Raw genomic sequence first — 23,897 nt, 5'->3', positions numbered from 1 at the left:
TTTATTTTCAAAATAACTTGGTATTCAAAATGTGCATAATCAAAGGTTTAAAATAATCTGCAAAATATGAATGATTCGATAGTCTAGACTGAACAACTGATTTGTTTTTAATGTCCAGCTATTATGTTACAATCTAAAGAAATGACGTTACACCATGAGTTATCGTTCCTGACGTTATCGAATAACGTTCACACATATAAGCCAATGCAGCGGGTTTTGTGTGACATTTTTAACGGTAACTTTCCCTAGATGCAGAGTTCCGAGAGTTTTGATGCAATACGTAGCGGTTATTTGACAAATATTGTTTTATCGTTTTCCGGCAATCATTCTGCTCATTGTTAATCTTTAAAAAGTATTACTTTACTTTTTAAATATTCTGTTTCTTTGATATTTAAGCATCTGCACGCTTTATCTATATATGTTCTTATGCATAACAGACACAGTTTTATCACTTTATTTTTTTTTCTTGGTATAGATATAGGAAGATGTGGTGTGAGTGCCAATGAGACAACTCTCCATCCTAATAACAATTTATAAAAGTAAACCTTGGTTTATTTTTGCAATAAGTACTTATTCATGATTCACGCCGTATCCCCATGAAATTTTGTTTTGAAAGTAGAAATCTAATTTATAGAAGCTTAGGATGATGTGTGAGAAAAACAGGGAATTTTACAACTATTAATTCGTTTTAAAATGGTTATCAAAAACACCGCTCGGCACTTGATTCGGCAGAAACAAAATAACAAAATTCAGGTTCCGTTACAGTCTAAATAAAGCCAGCCCAGAGTATCCACTTGCGTCTGATTCCGTTATAATTTTTTTCTCGAAATTTACATGAAAACGGCTGACTTTTTATTATTCAAATGGCAAAAGACTGTAAAAAAGCTAGATCTCTTGAAATCATTTAGATTTTATATTCGTGTTAATTTACGCTTTCATGGGTATTCGGTGTTTTCTTGGTTTTGAGTTGGAAATAGTGTACATGTACAAGTTGGGAGACAAAACAACTGAAAGAAAATTAACAAAGTTACCTTTTAGGGCTCTGAGGGCCAAATTGCTCGCATAATAGGCGTCGGAAAAGGCCCGGAAATTTCTTTCTTAAAATTAGTTTTTAGAACAAGTATACAAGTATATATATACATGTATAGCGTCAGTTAAAATTTTCCCGACCATCATCGCGGATGCCCTGCCTCTATTGCAAAACCTACCTATTGTATTCATTGTTAACTTGTTCTCGTCCTGAACATGCATGAAATATTTTCCACTGGACGTTAACCAACCAATAATCAAAGCAATCAATCCTACAATTTACACCCGTCACTTTGAACTTTAGTTGTTAAAATTTAAATTATTGCCTCTAATTGATTTTTTTTTAAATTCGACAAAGTTTAAACGCAGACCGCGAGGAAGACCAAAATTGAACAGTTACGCAAAACTAAATATCTGCGTTACCGCTTGCTCATTTTTGAAGTGGGTTAACATGAGACTTTATTTGTAAAGGCACAAGTACAAATTATTTTTTTTTGTGTGCATGTACATGTTATTTGTACAAATGTTGGCTGATAGAATGATAAATGGAGATATGTGATATGCAATTTATAAGATAGCAACAGCTGGGCATTAATTAACAGACATCAACACCTTGAAGACATCAAGAAAATCGTGACTAATGCTAATTGGAATAGTATCTTTACACTTCTTATTTGTAGTTTTGGTAAACGTTGGAAAATTTTGAGTATGTGTAGTATAATTGTCACAGTAACATTTCCGTCTCTTGGTAAATATTAGTTTAAGTCTTAAAACTTTGCTCTTCTCTAGAAAATTCAAACCATTATGAAATATAAGGAGATGCGGTAAAATTTCCAATTAAACAATTTTCCACCAAAGACGAAATGACGGAAATGCTAGCCTTCTTACATTGCTACTACATTTCAGACCTCCAAATTACCATTCCATTATATGAACTGCATATTCAAAAATATGCATTGTCACCAAATTACTTATAGAGCACGTATCATCATATTGTTTTACATTTGTCCGTTCGACCGTTAATCCCGCACTTAGTATAATAATTCGGCTAATTATTTAGGACTACAGTAGTTTTGCTTCAGCTTTAAAACTATGTACCTGGTGCGCATATCTGGAGTTTCTTTTTTGTTTCATTACAGATTGCTGGATTAGGCATTTTGATAAAATACAAATGCAGACAGAGTACAGACTCCGGCTTACATCTGATACAGGTTGAATTTCAAGCTGGAACTTTTAAATTTCGCAGTTGTTTTACTTATATAAAGAATGCATATATGATCTCAAGATTTGTGATGTAAATAATTTTTCACAAATGACAGAATGTTGAAATTTGTGAAAATTGGCATACAGTTTGCTAACCCGAATAATTCAGTCCCTCCCCGTAATCGATCTCTCCTACTTACTTAATGTAGTAAGCGGAATATAACGACTGAATTATTCGGGTTAACAGTTTGCAAGGTTTGTCCGACTTGCTGAGCAAACAAGTAACACATTTACACCACGCAGAGTACACTATACTACATATATTGTATGTACCAAGTCAAGAATATGACAGCTGTTTATCATTCTTTTGATGTTTTTCAGCTTTTGATTTTGTCATTTGATAAGGGATTTTTTCGTTTTGAATTTTTCTTGGAGTTTTGTTAATTTATTTTTTTGGAATGTGTATTTTATCATGATCATTATTTTTCCTCATACTTTTCATAAATAACAGAATGTTTAATCTTTTTTGACTGGTGCATCAAATGTGTCTATTATAAACAACTGATTTCAAAATCGTATTGTATCGTCCCGAACATGCATGAACTATTTGCCACTGAACGTTAAACAACCATCAAACCGAGCAATTAAAAAACTGTTAAATGAATCATTTTTTTTAAATACTATATGTCTGCATCACGGGATGCAGTGATGATACCATCATTGTCTAATATGATGGAGTTAAAAATCAGTAATTCGGATGAATCTCACGTGAAATGTTTAATTGAATTTTCACGTAAACTTGATCTACAGGTTTTAATCAAATTTTAGAACAAAGATATTATTTAAATAATTTTATTTCAAATATTTACGTGAATTTAACGTGTACAAAATTCCGGTAATTTATACATGAACTATTATCATAAGATTCACATGGAACCTGTTCACGCAAGTTTCAAGTATATGCTCGTTTGATGTGAAAATCAGACGATATTGATATTAATTCATATGAGTGAAATTCCATGTGCAGGACGAAATAAAATTATATCTGATTCAGTAGAATTTTATATTGCATTACTAGCTGGAAACTTTACGACAGTCGACAGATCCCAACACATATTTTTTTCTCCATTTCTCTGAGAAGGAATAACGTTATGTTACCTTAACGCTATTTTCAGAACGGGGTCCACGACATAGCTAATCGCTAATCATTTTCATTTCACTGCTCTTAGCATATATTTATTCATATTTCCTGAATGTGCATTTGCTGCACTTTTTTGTTCGAAAGAAAAACGAAATGTGTTGAACGTAAATATTTAAAGTTATGTGATAAACTAAGTGTCCAGTGTTTTTGTTACGCGCTTGTTTTCTGGGGGGGGGGGGGGGGGGGGGGGGGGGGGATGCCGACGTTGTAAATGGATTTAGTGATTTGAAGACGTTACGTTTGTGGACTCAGCTTTGTGCACGCCGTCCGAGTACTTCGTGCTAGAACTGAAGTACTTGACCACGATATAGTACCGAAATAAAAGTACTATGTGTGTGTCTTACATGTTATAATATAATCAGAGTATTAGAAATAGTTTTCCTATATATTAACAGTATATGTAAACACGACAACAAAAAAAGTCCTTTGTATGTAGGTAGATGTGATCGATTCCATTCAATTGAAATGAACGTTGCTTTTTAAACATTACATACAGTAATGTAATACAATTAACGGTACCAATTTTGTTGCACCAGATGCGCATTTCGACAATAAATGTCTCTTCAGTGATGCTCGTGGCCAAAATATTTGAAATCCAAAGCTTATATAAAAGATGAAGAGCTTTAATCCAAAAGGTCCAAAAAGTATAGCCAAATCCGTGAAAGGAATCAGAGCTTTGCATGAGGGAGATACATTCCTTAATTTACAATAATTTCCATCATTTTGTAACAGCAACTTTTAATAACACAAAAAATCCGTATTTTCATGCCAGCACCAAAGTACTGGCTACTGGGCTGGTGATACCCTCGGGGACTAATAGTCCATAAAATTCTATCTGAAATCGATACAAATCTTCCGGACGTTATATAAAGATAGGTATATAAGGAAACTCAGAATGACTTTCAATCAGTTTCATTGCTAATAGATTTTTAAACATATTTGTTACGAATACGTCTGGTTTTGCATATGTAATAACCTCAAAATTGCCCGGGGCAAAAAAGAGCATATTGATATTGTGCCCTGATTCTATATGACGTGACGTCACTGCGTCCTTAATAACGACACGTTTGTGATAAAATGTTTAAGGTTTTACCTTTTATCTTTCATTAAATTGTTATAATTGACCTTTTTTTTTCTCTTTTCTGCAGAAATTAAATATGTGATAAAAAGATTATAACATAAAATTGAGAATGGAAATGGGGAATGTGTCAAAGAGACAACAACCCGACCAAATAAAAAACAACAGCAGAGGGTCACCAACAGATCTTCAATGTAGCGAGAAATTCCCCGACCATATCAACCCTCGTCTAAAGCCTCGAGGCCGCATGGGATTCTCGGGATGATACCAGGGCCAATATGGAAAAGGGCATGTTATAATCTATACGTACATATGAATAAATAACAGATGTTAAAAACTGTATGTTGAACTTTAATAGTTGCTCTCGTGAACTTTGATATGAAAATTACAATTAAATAATCTAATATCAAGTATATTTTAACGTTCATTGAAAAAGAAGGAAAAAATTTAGATTGAAAAAATTGTAAATTTGTCAACTTAGGCCAATTTTCGATTATTATACTTTTTTTAATGCAAGGCAGAGTATAAATTTCTACGTGTATTTTTTCTGAAACATTATGATAATACCACTCGACCAGTCAACTCAATGAGGTTCTCATATAACCTCCTCGGTCAACTTAATTGAAAAAAAATTTGTATTTATGGTATATTTTTAGTTTTTATGTACTACTAAACTATCAGTTTATTTGCATAGCACGTACAGACACAATATGGAGATGTTCAAGGAACTGTACCATTCCTCTGTAATTATTGGTTCAGCCTAGCAGCCACTCCACTATCAACTAGTTTTCAGAAATGTATATAAACCCATAAGTAGAAAAAAAAAAATACCGAACTCCATGGAAATCTAATTTGAAAGTCCTTTATCAAATGACAAAATCAAAAGCTCAAACATATCAAACGAATGAAAAACAACTGTCATAGTCCTGCCATGGTACAGACATTTTCCTTATGTAGAAATGGTGGGCTAAACCTGGTTTAATAGAGCTAAACATCTCACTTGGAAAATGTGCTTCTTTCCACATTTTAACCTAACATTAAAAGGTTAACCATAGTCTTGAATGAAAAAAAAAAACATCGATCATTTAAAAATATTTAAGAGTGCAAACTCGAACATTTTAGATACTTGATGGAAAAGGAAAAAATGACAAAATTGTAATATAGAGTGGCACGATTCATTAAGGAAATGACGTCACATGTATTGTGGCGAGGGATAAAAATGTGCTAGTATCATGTTAGGAAGTTATATTGGTTGGAAAGAAGGAAACACAGCTAAAATATTATATTTAAACGAAATACAGATTTTGTATAACATGTTTAAAACTTAATGTTGTTGGGTGTTATTGTGTTTTGTCTGAGTCAGAATTTCTTACTCATTAAATTCGGGATCAGAATATATTTTCAGGAAGAAAAAAAAACACACCCTTTTGAAGTTAAGTGGTTGTTCCCTTGAATAGAATATGTGAAAATCTTTCTATGACCTTGCTTAATTAATTTAAGATTACAGGTAAACTTTCATAGGTGAAAAGAAGAAATAAATCCTTTACTAAATTTTTCCATAGATATGAAGATTTGGTTTTGAAGTTTGGTTGTACCTGTAGAAAACTTATTTCAAACGGGATAGCACATCCTCATTTTTACGGAAATGTTGTTAACCGTGCCCGGAAATTTAGAAATGATCCATGTAAACTTGTCGCTCCTTTAAATAAACTTATTCTAAAAGGTTACCTATTTAACACTGTAATAGGATCATTGAATATTGTTTTTATTGGTATAAATATTGATTTTGTTATCAGTAAATTAAAAGCCAACTAAATATTACTAGTATGTTATATGCATATACATATTCATGGATCTACAATCTGTCGATACCTGTAACTTGGCATTGCACAATGTCATGTTTTTCTCTGGCTGTTTATGACGTTTTTACACTTAATCCATTGGATGTTGGATGTGTACGGATTGATAGTTTAGTCTTAGATGCATGATTTTTTTATTAGTTGTTAGTGGCTTTGAACTAGCTGTCAGATAACTGCGATTACTCTCATATCTGTTCATTGTGTCTTTTTGTGTCGGGATGTATAACTACCGGGCCACGTCCACTTGTATTTGTGTCCATCTAATGAGTTAAGCCTTTTTCAACTGATTTTTATAGTTCGTTCTTATGTTGAACTGTTATACCACTGTCCCAGGTTAGGAGGACGGTTGGGATCCCGCGTACATGTTTAACCCCGCCACATTATTTATGTATGTGCCTGTCCCAAGTCATAAATAAGGCCGTGTTTTCTAGTTTGAATTGTTTTACATTGTCTTGTCGGGGCCTTTTATAGCTGACTGTGCGGTGTGGGCTTTGCTCATTGTTGAAGGCCGTACGGTTACCTATGGTTGTTAATGTCTGTGTCATTTTGGTCTTTTGTGGATAGTTGTCTCATTGGCAATCATACCACATCTTCTTTTTTATATCATGTTTATCGTAGTTAAAAGCGCAAATGTCCGGTATTACAAATTCAGGTGTATCATAGTTTAAAGCGCAAATGTTTGTTATGTTTAGAGCACAAATGTCCTTGCGTCTTGCATGTAAAAGAGAACTAAAGGCCTGCGTCTTATTCAGACAAAATCTAATTGGTCACTTATTACATGTATCCCATTTTGTTTATAAAGACTACGAAAGAGCTGATGGATTGATTGGTTGGTTGTCGATTGCTTAATGTTAACTGCTAAATTGTCGAGAAAATTCAGGAAAGTCGCGAACAATATTAATAAAAAAAAATCAGTTCTAAAAAGTGGGTTTGAATAATTGGCCTGATTTTGAACTGCTACAATAGGGGGGGGGGTCTTGGATATTGGCAATATTTATTCATCTTTCAAGAAAGCCAAATACAATTTCTAATTTTAGAGATGTATTGCAGCGATTATCTTACCTGCAATGGGGATATCACTTTTAAAACATGGAATCAACGTCCCAATTTCAACCAGACGTAGGTGCGAACTAATGCACAGTTCCCCTCTCAAAAAATAAATCGACCATAACAACACCTTATTTGTGCATGATGAAGTCCAGGTAACCATATTTCTATATCGCTTGGGTTACCAAAAACCTGCCATCAGGACATCAATACTTCAAATAAACAATACTAGTATATAAATCTAAAGTTAAGTGTATGTTCACCTGTGTTAATATGTCTTTTGCTTGAGTTAAGCTATTTCAATTGATAGTTAATAGTGTGTCTTTTATATGTTGTGATGTTACACTATAATTGTTTCAGGTACAATGTAAGGGTGAAAGTTGGTACCTATTTAAAGGTTTAAACTCACTGCAATTATTATCAGTGCTCTTGGTTGTTGATGTGGTTTATAAGTGTTTCTCGTTACTCGTTTTTATATAAGTTTGACTGTTGGTTTTCCCGTTTGAATGGTTTTACAGTTGCCATTTGGGGGCTCTTTAAGGAAGCTGGCTTGTCATGTTTTAGATTTTTTGTCAGATTTTCGGAATCCTCTGGTTTTATCCATTTGATTGCCTTGAAAAAATTTGCCCGGTGACCCCTATTTTTCTTTTTGTAAATCTTTTACATGTATAATGATGAGCAATCTGTAAAAGTCTTATAAAATTTTAATTACTTTTTAACAGTTTTTGAGAACTTCAACTTGTCAATGATAAAGCTATGAAAAGTCAAGAGAGAATATTTTCCCGCCAAAATTTCAATGGCTAATATCTCGAAAACAAGCACGGTGACCTATATATTTTTTTGCTTTTTGGATTCCTTTATTAATCCCCTATCTATATAAACTAGTGTTTTGAAAAGTTAATTACTTTGAAACTGAGAAGCGAACTCCCTTAAAGCTTGCTGTTCGGTGTGAGCCAAGGCTCCGTGTAAAAGACCATACTTTGACCTATAATGGTTTACTTTTACAATTAGTTTCTCTTTGGAAGGACATCCTGATACAAAGTCAAATAAGAGCAACGTAAGGAAGTCAAATCAAGCTTTCGATCGGTACAATTTTTTTGTGAAAATAAGCTGCTTTATATCTGTGTGACAATAGTTATACTTTATAATAATTTTTCAGGAAAGAGAATGCCGACAATATGTTTTGGGGTCAACAATTAATCTAGTACAATTTAACATTATATAGCTTTCAAATATAATTAAAAACAAGAAAAAACAAAGTACACGGATGCCCCACTCGCAAATCATTTTCTATTTTCAGTGGACCATGAAATCGTGGATAAACTCAAAAAATTTGGCATTAAAATTAGAAAGATCATATCATAGGGAACACGTGTACTAAGATTCAAGTTGATTGGACTTCATCAAAAACTACCTTGACCAAACACTTAAACTGAAGCGGGACAGACGGACGGAAACACAAACGAACGGACGAACAGAAAGAATTGACACACACACCAGAAAACATAATGCCCCTCTACTATCGTAGGTGAGGCAACAACAGTACGAATATTACATCATTTCTATGTTTTCCTTTCGTGGCATCTGCAGCTAACATTTTCAATAACCTTGATCTATTTCAAAAATAGATTTTCTTAAAATTATTGATGTTGATGAATTCGAAAGCGAGGCATGTTTTCATATACACCATGCTTAATGTAATAAGAAAAAAACATTAAACGTAATTTAAATCAAACTCATTTTTTTTCAAATTCAAGCATTTATTGCCATATAAACTTTAAACATTAAGTTTGTGACATACATGATAAGTAAACAACATAACTATAATTCAATTGTACTTTATTCAAATAAGCTTAATGTTGTTACCGTATACATTCCATAGTTTGTTGTTTATCAAAAATACATTGAGTATAACAGATATGAAAACAGTTTGTATCTTGGAGCAATTATACGAGTGGTGGTTTAAAGCTCATTAGATTTAAATTAATAGCCTTTAGCAGTCTCAAAGTGCATACAAATTACTTAGAACAAACAACACACGTAAGTTCGGCATTATCGATATAATTGGGACATGATAGTGTTCCACATTTTCCTTCTACTGGATACACGAATGCATTATCGGAACTACTATCAGTTGAGAGGGGTGCGTCTTTGTCCAGACACGCGTATCCCTTTGAAGTCGCAGTTACTCCTGCAGCTATTTCAGACATTAGGTAACCAGTATATACAACTGTCCAACCCGTTGGGCACGTGTTTGTTGCTGCTTGCATGAAAACCGCGGGATTTGCTAAAATCTGGCAAACGGCGCAGTCAACAACATAACCAGTTTTCATAGTATCAAAAGGAGACGTCGCATCACTAGTGTCCAGCCCAAGCTGAATTCCGTAAAGTTGCCCCCTTTCTGATTCGGCGGAACCCGATTCATCACCTGTGTAAGACGGTATGGTTGGCATACAAAGGTAGTCACTACCAGATCCTGCTGTACCTTGAGGTCCACCAGCCATAATGCCTTTCAATTAAAAAATGTCATTCTGGTAAACATATATTTATCATCTATTCGTTTTCTTTAGTTTATGAAATTGTAAAACTAAGTTATGATTTAAAAGGTCGATTGGAGTAGTCTTTTGTTTAAACTTGTAAACTTTTTTTAACTTAATTTGACGTCTAATGTTCAGTGTAACGGAGTATAGAACGTTTGACATGAAAATAACATAAAGAAAAATCTTGACTAAAACAAATATCATTTAATAAAATCATGGGTCTTTCTTTAATTCTTGAGTAAATATTTGAGCAGCTCAAGATATCATAATACTAGTTGTGACATTATAGATTTCATTTCCCTTGTCATAGGGAGATATGAAGGTGTGCCTTTCGAGGGTATCCACAAGAGTTCAAAAGAAGTGGATGTTTGAAATTATAGGCATCCGTACGACCTTCAACCATGCATGAGAAAAAACAATAGAGTATACTAGTAGTTGGCTATAAAAGTCCCCGATATTAAATATCCGAAACAATAAAAACAAGAAAACCAAGGGCCGACTTCATAACAAAAACAATTTCCGAAAACCAAATATGACTGACATATTCAAGCGACAACTACTGGACTACAGGCTCATGGTTTGTGACAAGCACAAAAATATGCGACAGAGTGAATCGATAGTCGCGATGTTTAGAGGTGTCTTCGATGTCACGTGACAGAGTGAATCAATAGTCGCGATGTTTAAAGGTGTCTTCGATGTCATGTGACAGAGTGAATCGATAGTCGCGATGTTTAGAGGTGTCTTCGATGTCACGTGACAGATTGAATCGATAGTCGCGATGTTTAGAGGTGTCTTCGATGTCACGTGACAGAGTGAATCGATAGTCGCGATGTTTAGAGGTGTCTTCGATGTCACGTGAAAGAGTGAATCGATAGTCGCGATGTTTATAGGTGTCTTCGATGTCACGTATGGTATAACTATAAGCTATTAAACATAATATATAGTGGAATAATACTTTTTCGAACAGGTGCAAGTGACAAGTTAAAGTTAGTTTTTACTATGAATATCTTTAAACCAACTCATTTTTTTTTTACATTTGTAGTTTAACATCTTATATTGCGAATTGAGTTTAAGACAAAAAAATGTATAATATACTTTATCGCTATTTTGTGCATTTTTCCTTTGATCTATTTTTGTGATAATTTTCATATCATGCTGTTCGCTTGAGATGGAAAATTATCGATAGAAACTAAGCATGCACGTGGCGTTGCTATCGAAACTGACATGAAATTGACAACGTCGTCATAGGTAAAATAGCGATAAAAAGATTATCATTGTTCATCTCAACTCGATTGCCTTTCTCGCTTTCGCCGTCCCGGTTGAGATGATCACTGATAATCAATAAATATATTCTATAGAATACTTTACCTGAGTATAATAATTGAGCGGTTGATCCACACGTTGTACTTCCCCAATGTGTATACACTTGTCCTGTTACTGTAAATAAAATATGCGTTTATAAATGAGGGACAGCATTTTCTAGACACAAAACACAAAGAGGGAAGCATTGCATAGATATGATTAATTGTACTGTAAGTAATAGATAAAGAGATGTGGTATGAATACCAATCACGGGGGGGGGGGGGGGGGGGGGGGAGTTCTCAACATGGGATTTTGGGTACAGGTGTGCAACTGGGATTTAAAAAAAAAAACCCATTCATATATTGAATAATTGTGAAATCCCTACCTATACATATATTTCACAGCGAAATCATAACCCATTCATATATTTATCAGCTCAAATAGTACCTATATGCATATACTGATATATCACAATCGGTCAATTACTACCTATTGATATATTTCCTCGGTAAAATTGCACCCCATTGATATATTTGACGGATCAAAAAAGGGACCCATTCCAGCGGCACATATGTATATACCTTTATATAGGAAGAGACCCCCCGTGATACCAATGTGACAAATATAAAGGATTAGGTTCGATGAGGCCTTTAGGTGGTCCCTATTTCTACTTCTACTTCTAGATCTCAACATAAACCTGAACCAAATACGACTGTACTTGAAAATGATACAGGATTAATATGAAAACACGCATTTGATACCACTACAGACAGTATCAAAGCGCATACAAGTACTTGGTATGAAATATTAGTATTTGTTATAAATGTATGTATAAGCATTCTTACTAGACGTCACACATGTAGCTTTCGTGATGATTTCCCATGAAAATTCAATAAAAACATATAAATTTCCATTATTTGTTTTGGACTAGGAACACGGACTGCATGCGTCGACAAAACAAACGTCTGTTAACATTATGCTGCACGGTTATATAATTTTACATATCTAGCTTTAATAAAAAGTGTGTTGAAGTTAGCGCTCTATATTTCCTAGACAAAAATTTGATAGAAATCCAGTCAATTTTGTGAAATTTCAACCAAAATCTCTTCTTATGGCCTATTTGGGTTGTAAATCTTAAAGCTTTATAAGAAAAACTGTACAAAATAAGATTTATTTCACTTACGTCAACTTTGATAATTTTCTTTTTAATGTGAAACAACGGACATACTATTTCAGGACCACATATGACATTTACGGAACTTGCTCCTTTCAATTACATACCATGCAACATTTTATATGGACAAGGATTTTCGAAACTAAAGGACACCACAAGAAAAATAATAATTGAAAAAAAAAATGATATAAAACACAGAATTAATGATGATCATAGATATATATTCATATCATTTTTATATGATTTGCACATTAGAGAATACGTTGATATGATTGGTTGACAGGACTTCCGGTAGTTGTTCTTGACTTGTTTATTTTTCGATAGACAACGTTGACCGAACTTCTTTTACTAAAAGTTTTAGTAACCAATGTAAACAAGATGGCGACGATAATAACATGTTTTTTGCGGTAATAAGAAAATATATTGATGCGCCAGGCCAATTTAATGTCACAAACATACAATTCACGTGTGATAAAGGTTACAAAGGTGGAAAATAAATTTCTTATCCTCTATTTTAAAGAATTAAAAGTATTAAACGCCTTTTTAAAAGTGATTTATTGGTGTATAAATTGGACCAAGTTTCTCACAAACATATCATAAAATTCCTTCCGACAAATTTGTATAGGCACTACCTGAATAAAAACTACAGAGTTCCAAATATCTGACAAAAAGTCTAAAACATGAGTAGCGAATATCCTTAATTTAAATTTTCAGAATCTAAGGCATTCTGACGGGTAAAAAAAATCAACTTTTGTCACGCGAAAAAATCTACATCGGATCGTATATAGCTACTTTTTATATAAAACAAAAACATTGGAGATAATTTTATTTTATATTATGTTACCCAACACTTTAACTAAAGTAGATGTTGTTCGTTCAATTTTCATGAAAATTTTGTAAAAATATTTACCTTGATCCGTTGACAAATATGTATAAACTTCAAGAAATTTAAAACACACAATTAACAGGAATAATTTCGTTTGATATATAGCAAATTGACAAACACTTATTTCGAACATTGAGAAGCTTGATTTGTTTTACTAATAGCGTGTGATTATAAACGTCCAGCTTATTTTTAAAGAATTAAGTCCCTTGAGCGTTCTGAGCCAAAATGGATCAGGAAAAGTATTTTCTCGCTCATCTATTTCTGTTCTACTTGTAGAGCTACACACGACTATGTATTACCTTGTGTACAGCTGTAAGCAACTGATAAACTCTCACTGCCAGTCGGGCTACAAGTGGAACCTGGAAACGTAGCCGAGTCTACACTTATCAAACAAGTTACTTTATTGTTACAGCTAGACTGGACAATAGAAAATGCATTTACGTCATAACAATTATTCGCGGTATCGCCATAAACGGCCTTTGTTATTGTTATGTATTGCCCGGCATCACATAATAGCTCTGCCGCATCTGCATTTGGCGTTGTTGTAGTTTCAGTAGCTGAAATGAAATGGAAAATGATTGAAAAATAACACTTTAACGAACTATGTATAAGATTGGTTATGTTTGCATCCTTTCGAGATAATTGTAATCAATGGATTTTTCACATGAAAATCATGGGAAGGAATTGGTGTTCATAAAAAAAATTAGTTTTAATCAAAAGATATATGTCATTAAAAGATTTGAAAAACTTAAGCAATACACACACTACACATAAATTTGCTCTCTCTGCCAATTATATTATGCATAATCATTGTCGGGAAAAGAACTCATACAAATATATTTATATGGGTCATTTACGGCATTGACAAATTATACTATTGAAGATATGAGAAGGACATTACATCTTTTAAAGTCTATTTGCAAATTCCTTCGGACCAAAAGAGTCAACAGATTCGAATAAGGGACTCGATCATTAATTTGATAATTACAGACGACAAACTCAAATTGGATAAGTTTAATAAATTATTCTTATTAAGAGATATATGTACAAGTATCACGGCTTATCCTTTAATTTGATGGTTAAACTTATCAGGGATATGAGCCTACATGTACAAAATGTATGTATTCTGTGAACAAAAACAAAGATAAAAAAGTAATTAATGTTAGAGCTAATTTCCTAATGTTTGTAGAGTACAACTTTGGTTGGCTTGCTTTTATGTTATATTTAAATTTGATTGGATGTTATCTCAATTACAATTTTGTGTCTCTGTTGTGTCGTAGTTCTCTTATATATGATAAGTTTCCCTCAGTTTTAATTTGTAACCCGGATTTGTTTTTTCTCTATCGATTTATGAATTTTGAACAGCGGTATACTACTGTTGCCTTTATTTGTAATATACAAACAAATCAAGCAAGCTAACCAAAGTCTTGATCTACATGCATTAGCTCTAACATCCCATTGCTATATGGACTAATGGCACACGTCTTGTGATTGACTGAAAGTTTTTTCGTCTATCAGCTCAAAGACATAATTTTGTTATGTGAATCAAATTACAAGGAAATACTACCATACTATTTTTTTTCCGGTCTATTCGAAAAAAACCTCAAACATGTGGTGCACACTTTTAAATAATCGGGTTATTCAGTGTTTACCACAATTTTAATGTTATTTCTTCAAAGACAGAAAAAAAACCATTACAGCTATTCCTCAAATACTTTTCTTAAATATCTTTACTATTTCACATACACACATGATTGTAAAATACATTAGTCCTATTAACTTGAGGGTATTTTGCTTATTAAGGGGACAATCTATTGGAATCATTATCTGCCATTGCTAATTACAAATTTATTATAGTACGCTCGTTTGTTAGGTCAAAAACAAATTATGTCACAAGTGTGGTCATTTCTATTTACAAGGGGTCTAAAATAATATTGATCGATTTGATTACCCTGAACAGAGCATGACATTCTCCAAACACTAGCTTTTAACATAAATCTAAACCATCATATCGGTAGTTGTTATTTTTAGAAAAATATGGAATTGAGAATTATTTGATATGACACGTGCATTTCTCAGACCTATAGACATTTCTTAAAGAATACACTTACCACTAACACAGTCATACTTGACTTTCAGTTTTTCATCAACGTTAGCTGCACATGTGCTCACAAAAGTTGATTTTGCAACTGGTAGATCATAACTTGTTTTTCCGTTTGCAAGTCCTTGCACAACCACAACTGCAGTGGAATCACCACAAGAGCCCTTTTCATAGGTTGCCTCCGTGACACTGACAACTTGTCCATCACTACATCTGAAATATGCAACTTTTCCATTCTTTACCTTCAGTGTTATTGCATCTGAAAACAAATTTTACCTTTAAGTAATTGTATTCAATCTAATAAATGGGAAATGCAACATTAGAACATATTTGTGTCATATTTAATTAGGGTCCCTTTAAACCACGAATTTACCTCGACAATAATAAGGCAACGACCATTCACGACCATTCATTTTTTGTCGGAGGAAAGGGGGATCAGGAACGAGACTATGTTTTGAAACTCATAATCTTGTTCCCTAATTCTTGAACAAAATGAGAATCAAACAATGTATTTATATATATATATAAAAGTGATGAAAGGCCGGTGCCTTACTAAGTTAGTCGAAACGTTCAGCCATAATCTTAAGTAGCATAAATAAAAAATGTAGATGGTTGAGCGGAAATACAAAGTAGATATAGAAGCCGCAATGAAACAGTAGATGTAGGAGCAGAAATGCATAAAAGATAGTGGAGCGGGAATATATAGTAGATGAAGGAGCGGGAATATAAAGTAGATGTAGGAGCGGGAATATAAAGAAGAATGGTGGAGCAGGAATACAAAGTATACATATGGTTGATCGGGAATAGAAAGTATATGGATGAGCGAATATACAAAGAAAATGTTAGAGCAGGAGTACAAGATAAACGAAGGAGCGGTAATACAAAGTAGATATAGAAGCCGCAATAAAACAGTAGATGTAGGAGCAGAAATGCATCAAATAAAGTGGAGCGGGAATACATAGTAGATGAGGGAGCGGGTATACAAAGTAGATGTATAGGAGCAGAAATATAAAAAAGATGGTGGAGCGGGAATACAAAGTATATGGTTGATCTGGAATAGAAAGTATTTAGATGAGCGGGAATAGAAAGTATATGGATGAGCAGAAATATAAAGAAGATGGTGGAGCGGGAATACTAAGTATATGGGGATCGGGAATAGAAAGTTGGTGGATGAGCGGGCATATTAAAGATTAATTAGATGTAGACATGGGAACAACAAATAAAATGAAGGAGCAGTAATAAAAACGTAGATGTAGGTTCAATGCTTTCTCCGGCGTTTCCTTGTTTTTTGGGTTGCTGTTTAAATAACATAAAGCATGATTCTCAGATTGTACATTTATATTTTACTAAATACTAAATCGTTGTGGAGATATATAAATATTCATGTACTTACATACAGAAAACGCTTGTAGAAAAACTGCTGTTACAAGAATCTCTCTCCACATCTTTCTACTTTAAAAAACAAACAATTATTAATAGATGTAGGAAGATGTGGTATGAGTGCCAATAAGACAACTCTCCATCCAAGAAACAATTTATAAAAGTAAACCATTATAGGTCAAGGTACAGCCTTCAACACGGAGCCTTAGCTCACACCGAACAGCAAGCTATAAAGGGCCCAAAAATTACAAGTGTAAAACCATTCAAACGGGAAAACCAACGATCTAATCTATAATATCAAGTATGAGTAGGTCATTTTCCAAGCCCGATGTTTTAAGTCATAATTGAATGCAAGATAATCTCTCTTTCCTAATGGAACAACCCCGATTTTTTTCAATAAAGTTGAATTTATTCGCTGCATGAAAATAGCAATCGATTTACCGTTATCGATACGAAATTCCAGATCTTAGTTTCCTTAATCGATTTCCTTAATTGTAGGATAATTCCATGCTACTAACAAAGAACCAATTGTTTCTTAAAGACTTGATGTCGAATGTTTTACCGTTGAAGTATTATATTGATCTAGTCATTCCAATTATATTTTTCTTACAGTTAATATACATTCGACATATGAACTGTTGTTTGAAGCATAGAACGTTTAATTGAAATTTTTCCGTGTACTATGCATTTACCTTAGAATTCACTTATGAAAATGTTGCTAATTTGAAATTCACCAGCGAAAAATTTGGAGAATAAAAAAGACTCAGTCTGGCTAATCTCCAATGTATTTTTTTCCCAATCTGTCAAACTCTTGTGAGATTTGAATATCAAACGAATTTAAATAAATATTAAAACCCATGAATTAAAAAAAAATAATATACAATTTTATAATAACCTTGCTATGCACAACAGTTTTCGTTTCTTTTATAAAAATATGTTTTTTCTATCTAGAGTACGAAGTAAACAATTAACCAGCAATCTTAAAAGATACCGACACTGACGGAGGCTTTTTGCTTTGTCGAAATACTTTTACTGTTCACACGTTTATCTGTTTTGTTTAAAATTTGGAAATAAATAAACTCATCGTAGATACTAGGAATAAAAATTTATTATATTTACTCCAGCCGTGCGTTTCGTCTACTTAAGACTCATCAGTGACGCTCGAATAAAAAAATTAAAAAGGTTAAATAAAGGACGAAGTTGAAGAGTATTGAGCATGTTGAGGACCAAAAATTCCTAAAAATTTTGCCAAATACAGCTATTACCGAGATAAAATTGAACATAATGAATATATTTGTATCTAACTGACATTACTTATCTTGAGCTCCGACTTTATAAAGGGGAAATACATTCTATTTTAGTCTTTTATTATAAATATAAATGTTCTAATGTTTTTTAGATACAGTCTACCCGAATTGTAGTTTTCATCCACCTACTGTATAAGCATTGGTAACATGGTCATTATTAGAATTTGACATGCTGTTGTCAGAAATTCTAGATATTACAGATACGAATTTATTGGGAATTGATTCTGACTAAATTCTAAATCGGAATTTCGTTAATGATATCTAAACAAAAAGTTAAATACTAATTTCGAACTCACCACTGCATCTTCCGAGATAGAAAACAAAACACCAAAATATCCCAGAACTATATACACACAGATTGTTTTTACAAGCAATAGCAATTTGCTCTAAGGAGCATGCATGCATGTTAAATATACCTTATGAATATGTATGAGGATACTTTTTATGAATTATATATATGAATAAAATACACTTTCTCAGAGCTGTCATTGAACAATATATTTAGACATCAAAAATAAAACTGATATTTATAATTTTCATATATGTATCCTTTTGTAAATTACATAAGCGGGTTGTTATAAACTTAAAAATCCTTATCTGTCGGATATATTAAGCCATTGACAACAGGATATGTAGGATAATTTTCAAATGGCAGACCGTAAAAGGATCTCTTTTTAATGCTTAGACTACGTGTATTTAGTTATCAACATTTTGAGTTTGTGATATTGGTGAATGGAGTTGTATTGTTAACAAATTTAGTTTAAAGTATATATCTCTGATTTCGTTATGATCTTATGTGAATTTTAATCGCTTGTCAAGAAAATGAATGAAACATTCCCCACTGCATCTGAAGTCAGCAAATTTACCCACGATCAATTTATCGACTCTGTGGGCAAAATTCTCATCATCCTTCGTCCTTCATTTCTGTATTTACTAGTCGTGTTGTTAAAAACGACATGACAATAAATAAATTTGAAGTAGCATTTCATTAAAAACGAGAACAAGCGGTCGGTATAGAGATAGTCTAAGTTGGAACATTTTCACGGGGTTTGTATGACACAATTTCATGGCATCTCTTGTTTAAAATCTTCCTTGTAAGCATCAACTTTGTACGCAATTCCTGCAAGAGTTTTTACTTTAAAAAAGAAAGTTCAATAAAAAAAAAATCAAACAATTTAAAAAAAATAGTCATGCAATATTGCGACAATGGTAAAGATCAGGGAAAATTAATCTCCATTTGCTGAAAATAATTTTCTTATATTAGAAAATAATTTTTTAATATTAAAAAATCATTTTTTAATATTAAAAGATCATTTTCTAATATAAGAAAATGATTTTCTAATATTAAAAAAGAAACGCACTATTTCTTAATATTAGAAAATGAATTTCTAATATTATAAAATGAATTACCAAATATCATTGATATAACATTAGCTGTTCATCTAAAACTGATCTAATCACAAATTAATATATATATATATGTTAACTTAATACAACAGCATAACAAATTCCATTGAACTAAAAATGTACCACTAATGGTGTTGGGCGCAGGACATTAAAGCGATTTTTTTTAAACTACGGGATATAAATTCGACTAGAACGGACTTTTAACATTTGATTTAATCTGTTAGTGCTGTATTTTTTAATGAACATGATATGTTTTATATTGAACTGTCTTTTGATTTGTGATCACTGACCTATGACCTTGCAATTGAGGTCAAGGTCAAAGGTCAATTTGACGTTCTAGATTTTGCTAAAAATTATTTACTGTTCATAATAAAACAATTAAGTCTTCTGCATATACCTATTAATTTTATTTTTTTTTTATCTCAATTGGAAGAACCAAATTACATTAACAAGGAGTGACATTTTCTAACATCGTTTTTTAAATTTCACTAGAACACACCCGCGAAATCGAGGGCATATACAGCTTGTGAACTGTTGTAGGATGATTTTTTGTAAAAGATATTATGAATGAAGAATTTCATAAAAGGTATCAAAAGCCCTCTCCCTTTTTCCAAAGTCAGATAATTGATTCCTTTCTGTTAAATTCAATTATTTTCGTGTTTCTGGCCTCAGACCACAATTATTCTTCTGCTTTGCTACAATGCTTCCTTTGGTAAATAAACTCATCATAGATACCAGGAATAAAATTTTACACTTACGCCAAACGCGCGTTTCGTCTACAAAAGACTCATCAGTGACGCTCGAATCAAAAGTCAAATCAAATTAAAATTTTGCTCCGTTTCAAACATCAAATAAATGTAACTGCTTATATATATAGACCATTATAAGTCTAATAAAGTATGCTTCAAGGACAATCCATCAGTGCTTTTTCTTTTGAAAGCATTAACATTCCAAAACTGTCCCTTTGGTATCTTTCGTCCCTCTTTTTTAACATGCCAATGGTAGGATATGAATCTTGTATAAGTGACTAAGACTAACTAAGGGTAATTTGAGGGGTGGTCGGATGGGTCCTGATCCCGAAATCCCGAGATGCAGAGTTTAAAAAATTAATATACCGAAATCCCGAAATCGAAAAATATATTCCCGGATCCCGTAAGGCCCAATCCCGAAATCCCGAGCTTAAAAACACCCGATCCCGACGTCCCGAAAAAGGTCCTGTCTCCCTCTAATCTCTACCTTACTTTCATTTTTGCCAAATCACTATTTTCCTTTTCAACAATAAATTTGTATGCCCCGGCCATTTATGAGCAATATGTTTTCTAGTCTCTGCATCCGTTCGTTCGTTCGTTCGGTCGTTCGTCCGTTCGTTCGTCTGTCCCGCTTCAGGTTAAAGATTTTGTCGAGGTAGTTTTAGATGAAGTTAAGCATGTTTTACTTATTTTAATATATAGCAAGTGGTATGATCCCTTAAATAGTAAGCATTTCAAAGAAAACAGTAGACAGAATCAGGGACTTTCTATACTGACATAGAAAGTCCCTGACAAAATACAGAGAGTCACTATATATTAATGTAGTATAATCGTAGTTTACATGTAGATAATTGTCCTCTATAAGGAGGTATAATAGTTGTTGTTCTTGCGATCTAAACACCATGATGGAGAGCGCTCTGATTGGCCTATTTATTTTTCATTTTTTGTTATCTTTCATACGATTGGTTGTATTTGTGATTGTTTCAAACCGGAAGTCTTATCTATGACTAAAAATCAGTCTGATGAAGGAATCATATCCGGACTCATTTTTTGTCGTTTTTCTCCCAAAATAACTCAATCTGAATAATCATAAGAATGGATGACAAATGCGACTATGCATGTTACCTATAGGACAAAGAGGCATGATGATTAATTTATTGTGGAAGGAAGAGAATCGACACACAAAACGAGGTCTTCTCGTTTAATAGTATAGATTCTTATTATGGAGGTGGAAAGACCTTCAATTGTTCTCTGAAGAATTGGGTTTTAATTTTTTTTTCTTCTGCCGTCTGAGATGCTTTTTTGTCTTACAACATATCGAATGGTTTTTCGGCCAATGATGTTGTACAGCAATGGGGGTTTCAAAACTCACCCTGTGTGACCGAACACTTATTCTGATAGAAGTAATCTCCCCGCATCCCTTTTTTTTTGTTATCGCTATATCTCTAAAACCGTAAAAGATTTTAGCAAACTGTTTTCATCAAATTGTTCGTCAACTCTTAAGAATGATTTGGTTAGTTTTGACTTGAGTGATCGGAAGACATCTTATGGGAGTTATTTCCCTTCTAATATAAGAAAATGATTTTCTAATATCAAAAAAGAAACACACTATTTCTTAATATTAGAAAATGAATTTCTAATATTATAAAATGAATTTCTTATATTAGAAAATCATTTATTAATATTAGAAATTCCTTTGTTAATGTTGGAAATCTCTTTTTTAACATTAGAAAATCGAAATTATTTTCTTGTATTAGAAATTCATTTTCTAATATTAATAAATGATTTTTTAATATTAAAAATTCATCTTTTAATATAAAACGATCATTTTGTAATATTAAAAAATCATTTTTTAATATTAGAAAATCATTTTATAATATTAAGAAATCATTTTCTAATATTAAATAGAAAATCATTTTTTAATATTAAAAATTAAAATCTTCATCATCAAAAAGTTTTGACTTGTTTATTTTATATTCAATAACCCCTCACTGTTTACAAACGGAATTAAAAAAATAATGTCGGAATGAACTGAAACAGATTTTGCTAAATGATACAAATGACAATAAATTTAAATACCAAATATCATTGATCTAACATTAGCTGATCATCTTAAACTTATCTAATCACAAACTAATATATATATATATATGTTAACTTAATACAACAGCATAACAAATTCCATTGAACTAAAAATGTACCACTAATGGTGTTGGGCGCAGGATATTAAAGCGAATTTATCTGATCGGATACTATGTAACTGAAGATCCTATGTTCCCACTTAAGCTTTGGGTAGAAATTCCGTGTAATTCTTAGCAAACAATTAAAGGAACAGAGTCGTTCCATGCCCAGTATAATAAGCAATTTTATAGTTGTCACCCAGCTATTCGTGCTTTCTTGATAATTATCAAATTGCAAACAACAACATATATAAAGATACGAAGTATAATAGACGAATTTGAACCACAATCTAGACAAGATAAAGAGAAAGAACCGCTCCTAATGCAATTCTATGTACAGTATTAAACAGGGGGTATATCCAGAGCCCTTTAAACGTACGTTCTCTAAGATATAAATTCTAGACTAGAACTTACTTTTAACATTTGATTCAACCTTTTAAACTTTTAGTGCTGTATTTATCTGGGATATAAATTCAACTAGAACGGATTTTTAATATTTGATTTAATCTGTTAGTGCTGTATTTTTTAATGAACATGATATGTTTTATATTGTACTGTCTTTTGATTTGTGATCACTGACCTATGACCTTGAAATTGAGGTCAAGGTCAAAGGTCAATTTGACGTTCTAGATTTTGAACTTTGCTAAAAATTATTTACTGTTCATAATAAAACAATTAAGTCTTCTGCATATACCTATTAATCTCATTTTTTTTTTTATCTCAATTGGAAGAACCAAATTACATTAACAAGAAGTGACATTTTCTAACATCGTTTTTTAAATTTCATTCTTATTATGGAGGTGGAAAGACCTTCAATTGTTCTCTGAATAATTAGGTTTTAATTTTTTTCTTTTTCTGCCGTCTGAGATGCTTTTTTGTCTTACAACATATTGAATGGATTTTCGGCCAATGATGTTGAACAGCAATGGGGGTTTCAAAACTCACCCTGTGTGACCGAACACTTATTCTGATAGGAGTTATCTCCCCGCATCCCTTTTTTCTTGTTATCGCTATATCTCTAAAACCGTAAAAGATTTTAGCAAACTGTTTTCACCAAATTGTTCGTCAACTCTTAAGAATGATTTGGTTAATTTTGACTGGAGTGATCGGAAGACATCTTATGGGAGTTATTTCCCTTCTAATATAAGAAAATGATTTTCTAATATTAAAAAAGAAACACACTATTTCTTAATATTAGAAAATGAATTTCTAATATTAGAAAATCATTTATTAGTATTAGAAATTCCTTTTTTAATATTAGAAATTCCTTTTTTAACATTAGAAAATCGAAATTATTTTCCAGTATTAGAAATTCATTTTCTAATATTAATAAATGATTTTTTAATATTAAAAATTCATTTTTTAATATTAAAAAATCATTTTTTAATAGTAGAAAATCATTTTATAATATTAAGAAATCATTTGCTAATATTAGAAAATCATTTTCTAATATT

The 23,897-nt window shown here is 32.4% G+C and overlaps 1 protein-coding gene across 1 annotated transcript; it reads right to left on the bottom strand.

Annotated features, from left to right (window-relative positions):
- Nucleotides 1–9,239: 9,239 nt before the first annotated feature.
- Nucleotides 9,240–18,506, bottom strand: LOC143062141 (uncharacterized). The gene is made up of 6 exons (XM_076233943.1): nt 18,404–18,506; nt 16,814–16,872; nt 15,431–15,679; nt 13,619–13,876; nt 11,326–11,394; nt 9,240–9,926 (listed from the first exon to the last, which is right to left on the bottom strand). Exons 1-6 carry the CDS (start codon nt 18,409–18,411, stop codon nt 9,436–9,438), a joined length of 1,134 nt encoding a protein of 377 aa, XP_076090058.1. The 5' UTR covers nt 18,412–18,506; the 3' UTR covers nt 9,240–9,435.
- Nucleotides 18,507–23,897: the final 5,391 nt, after the last annotated feature.

The sequence above is a fragment of the Mytilus galloprovincialis genome, chromosome 2 (assembly GCF_965363235.1).
Source record: "Mytilus galloprovincialis chromosome 2, xbMytGall1.hap1.1, whole genome shotgun sequence".
NCBI classification, from domain to species: domain Eukaryota; kingdom Metazoa; phylum Mollusca; class Bivalvia; order Mytilida; family Mytilidae; genus Mytilus; species Mytilus galloprovincialis.
The sequence above is the reverse complement of the archived record's forward strand: the minus strand, read 5'-3'. Positions and strand labels throughout refer to the sequence as shown.

Coding starts and splice junctions, on each gene's coding strand:
- LOC143062141 (XM_076233943.1), bottom strand. Junction 15,680..16,813: donor TCTACAAGCGTTTTCTGTAT/GTAAGTACATGA, acceptor ATTTGTTTTCAG/ATGCAATAACACTGAAGGTA. Junction 9,927..11,325: donor CGCTCAATTATTATACTCAG/GTAAAGTATTCT, acceptor TTTAATTGAAAG/GCATTATGGCTGGTGGACCT.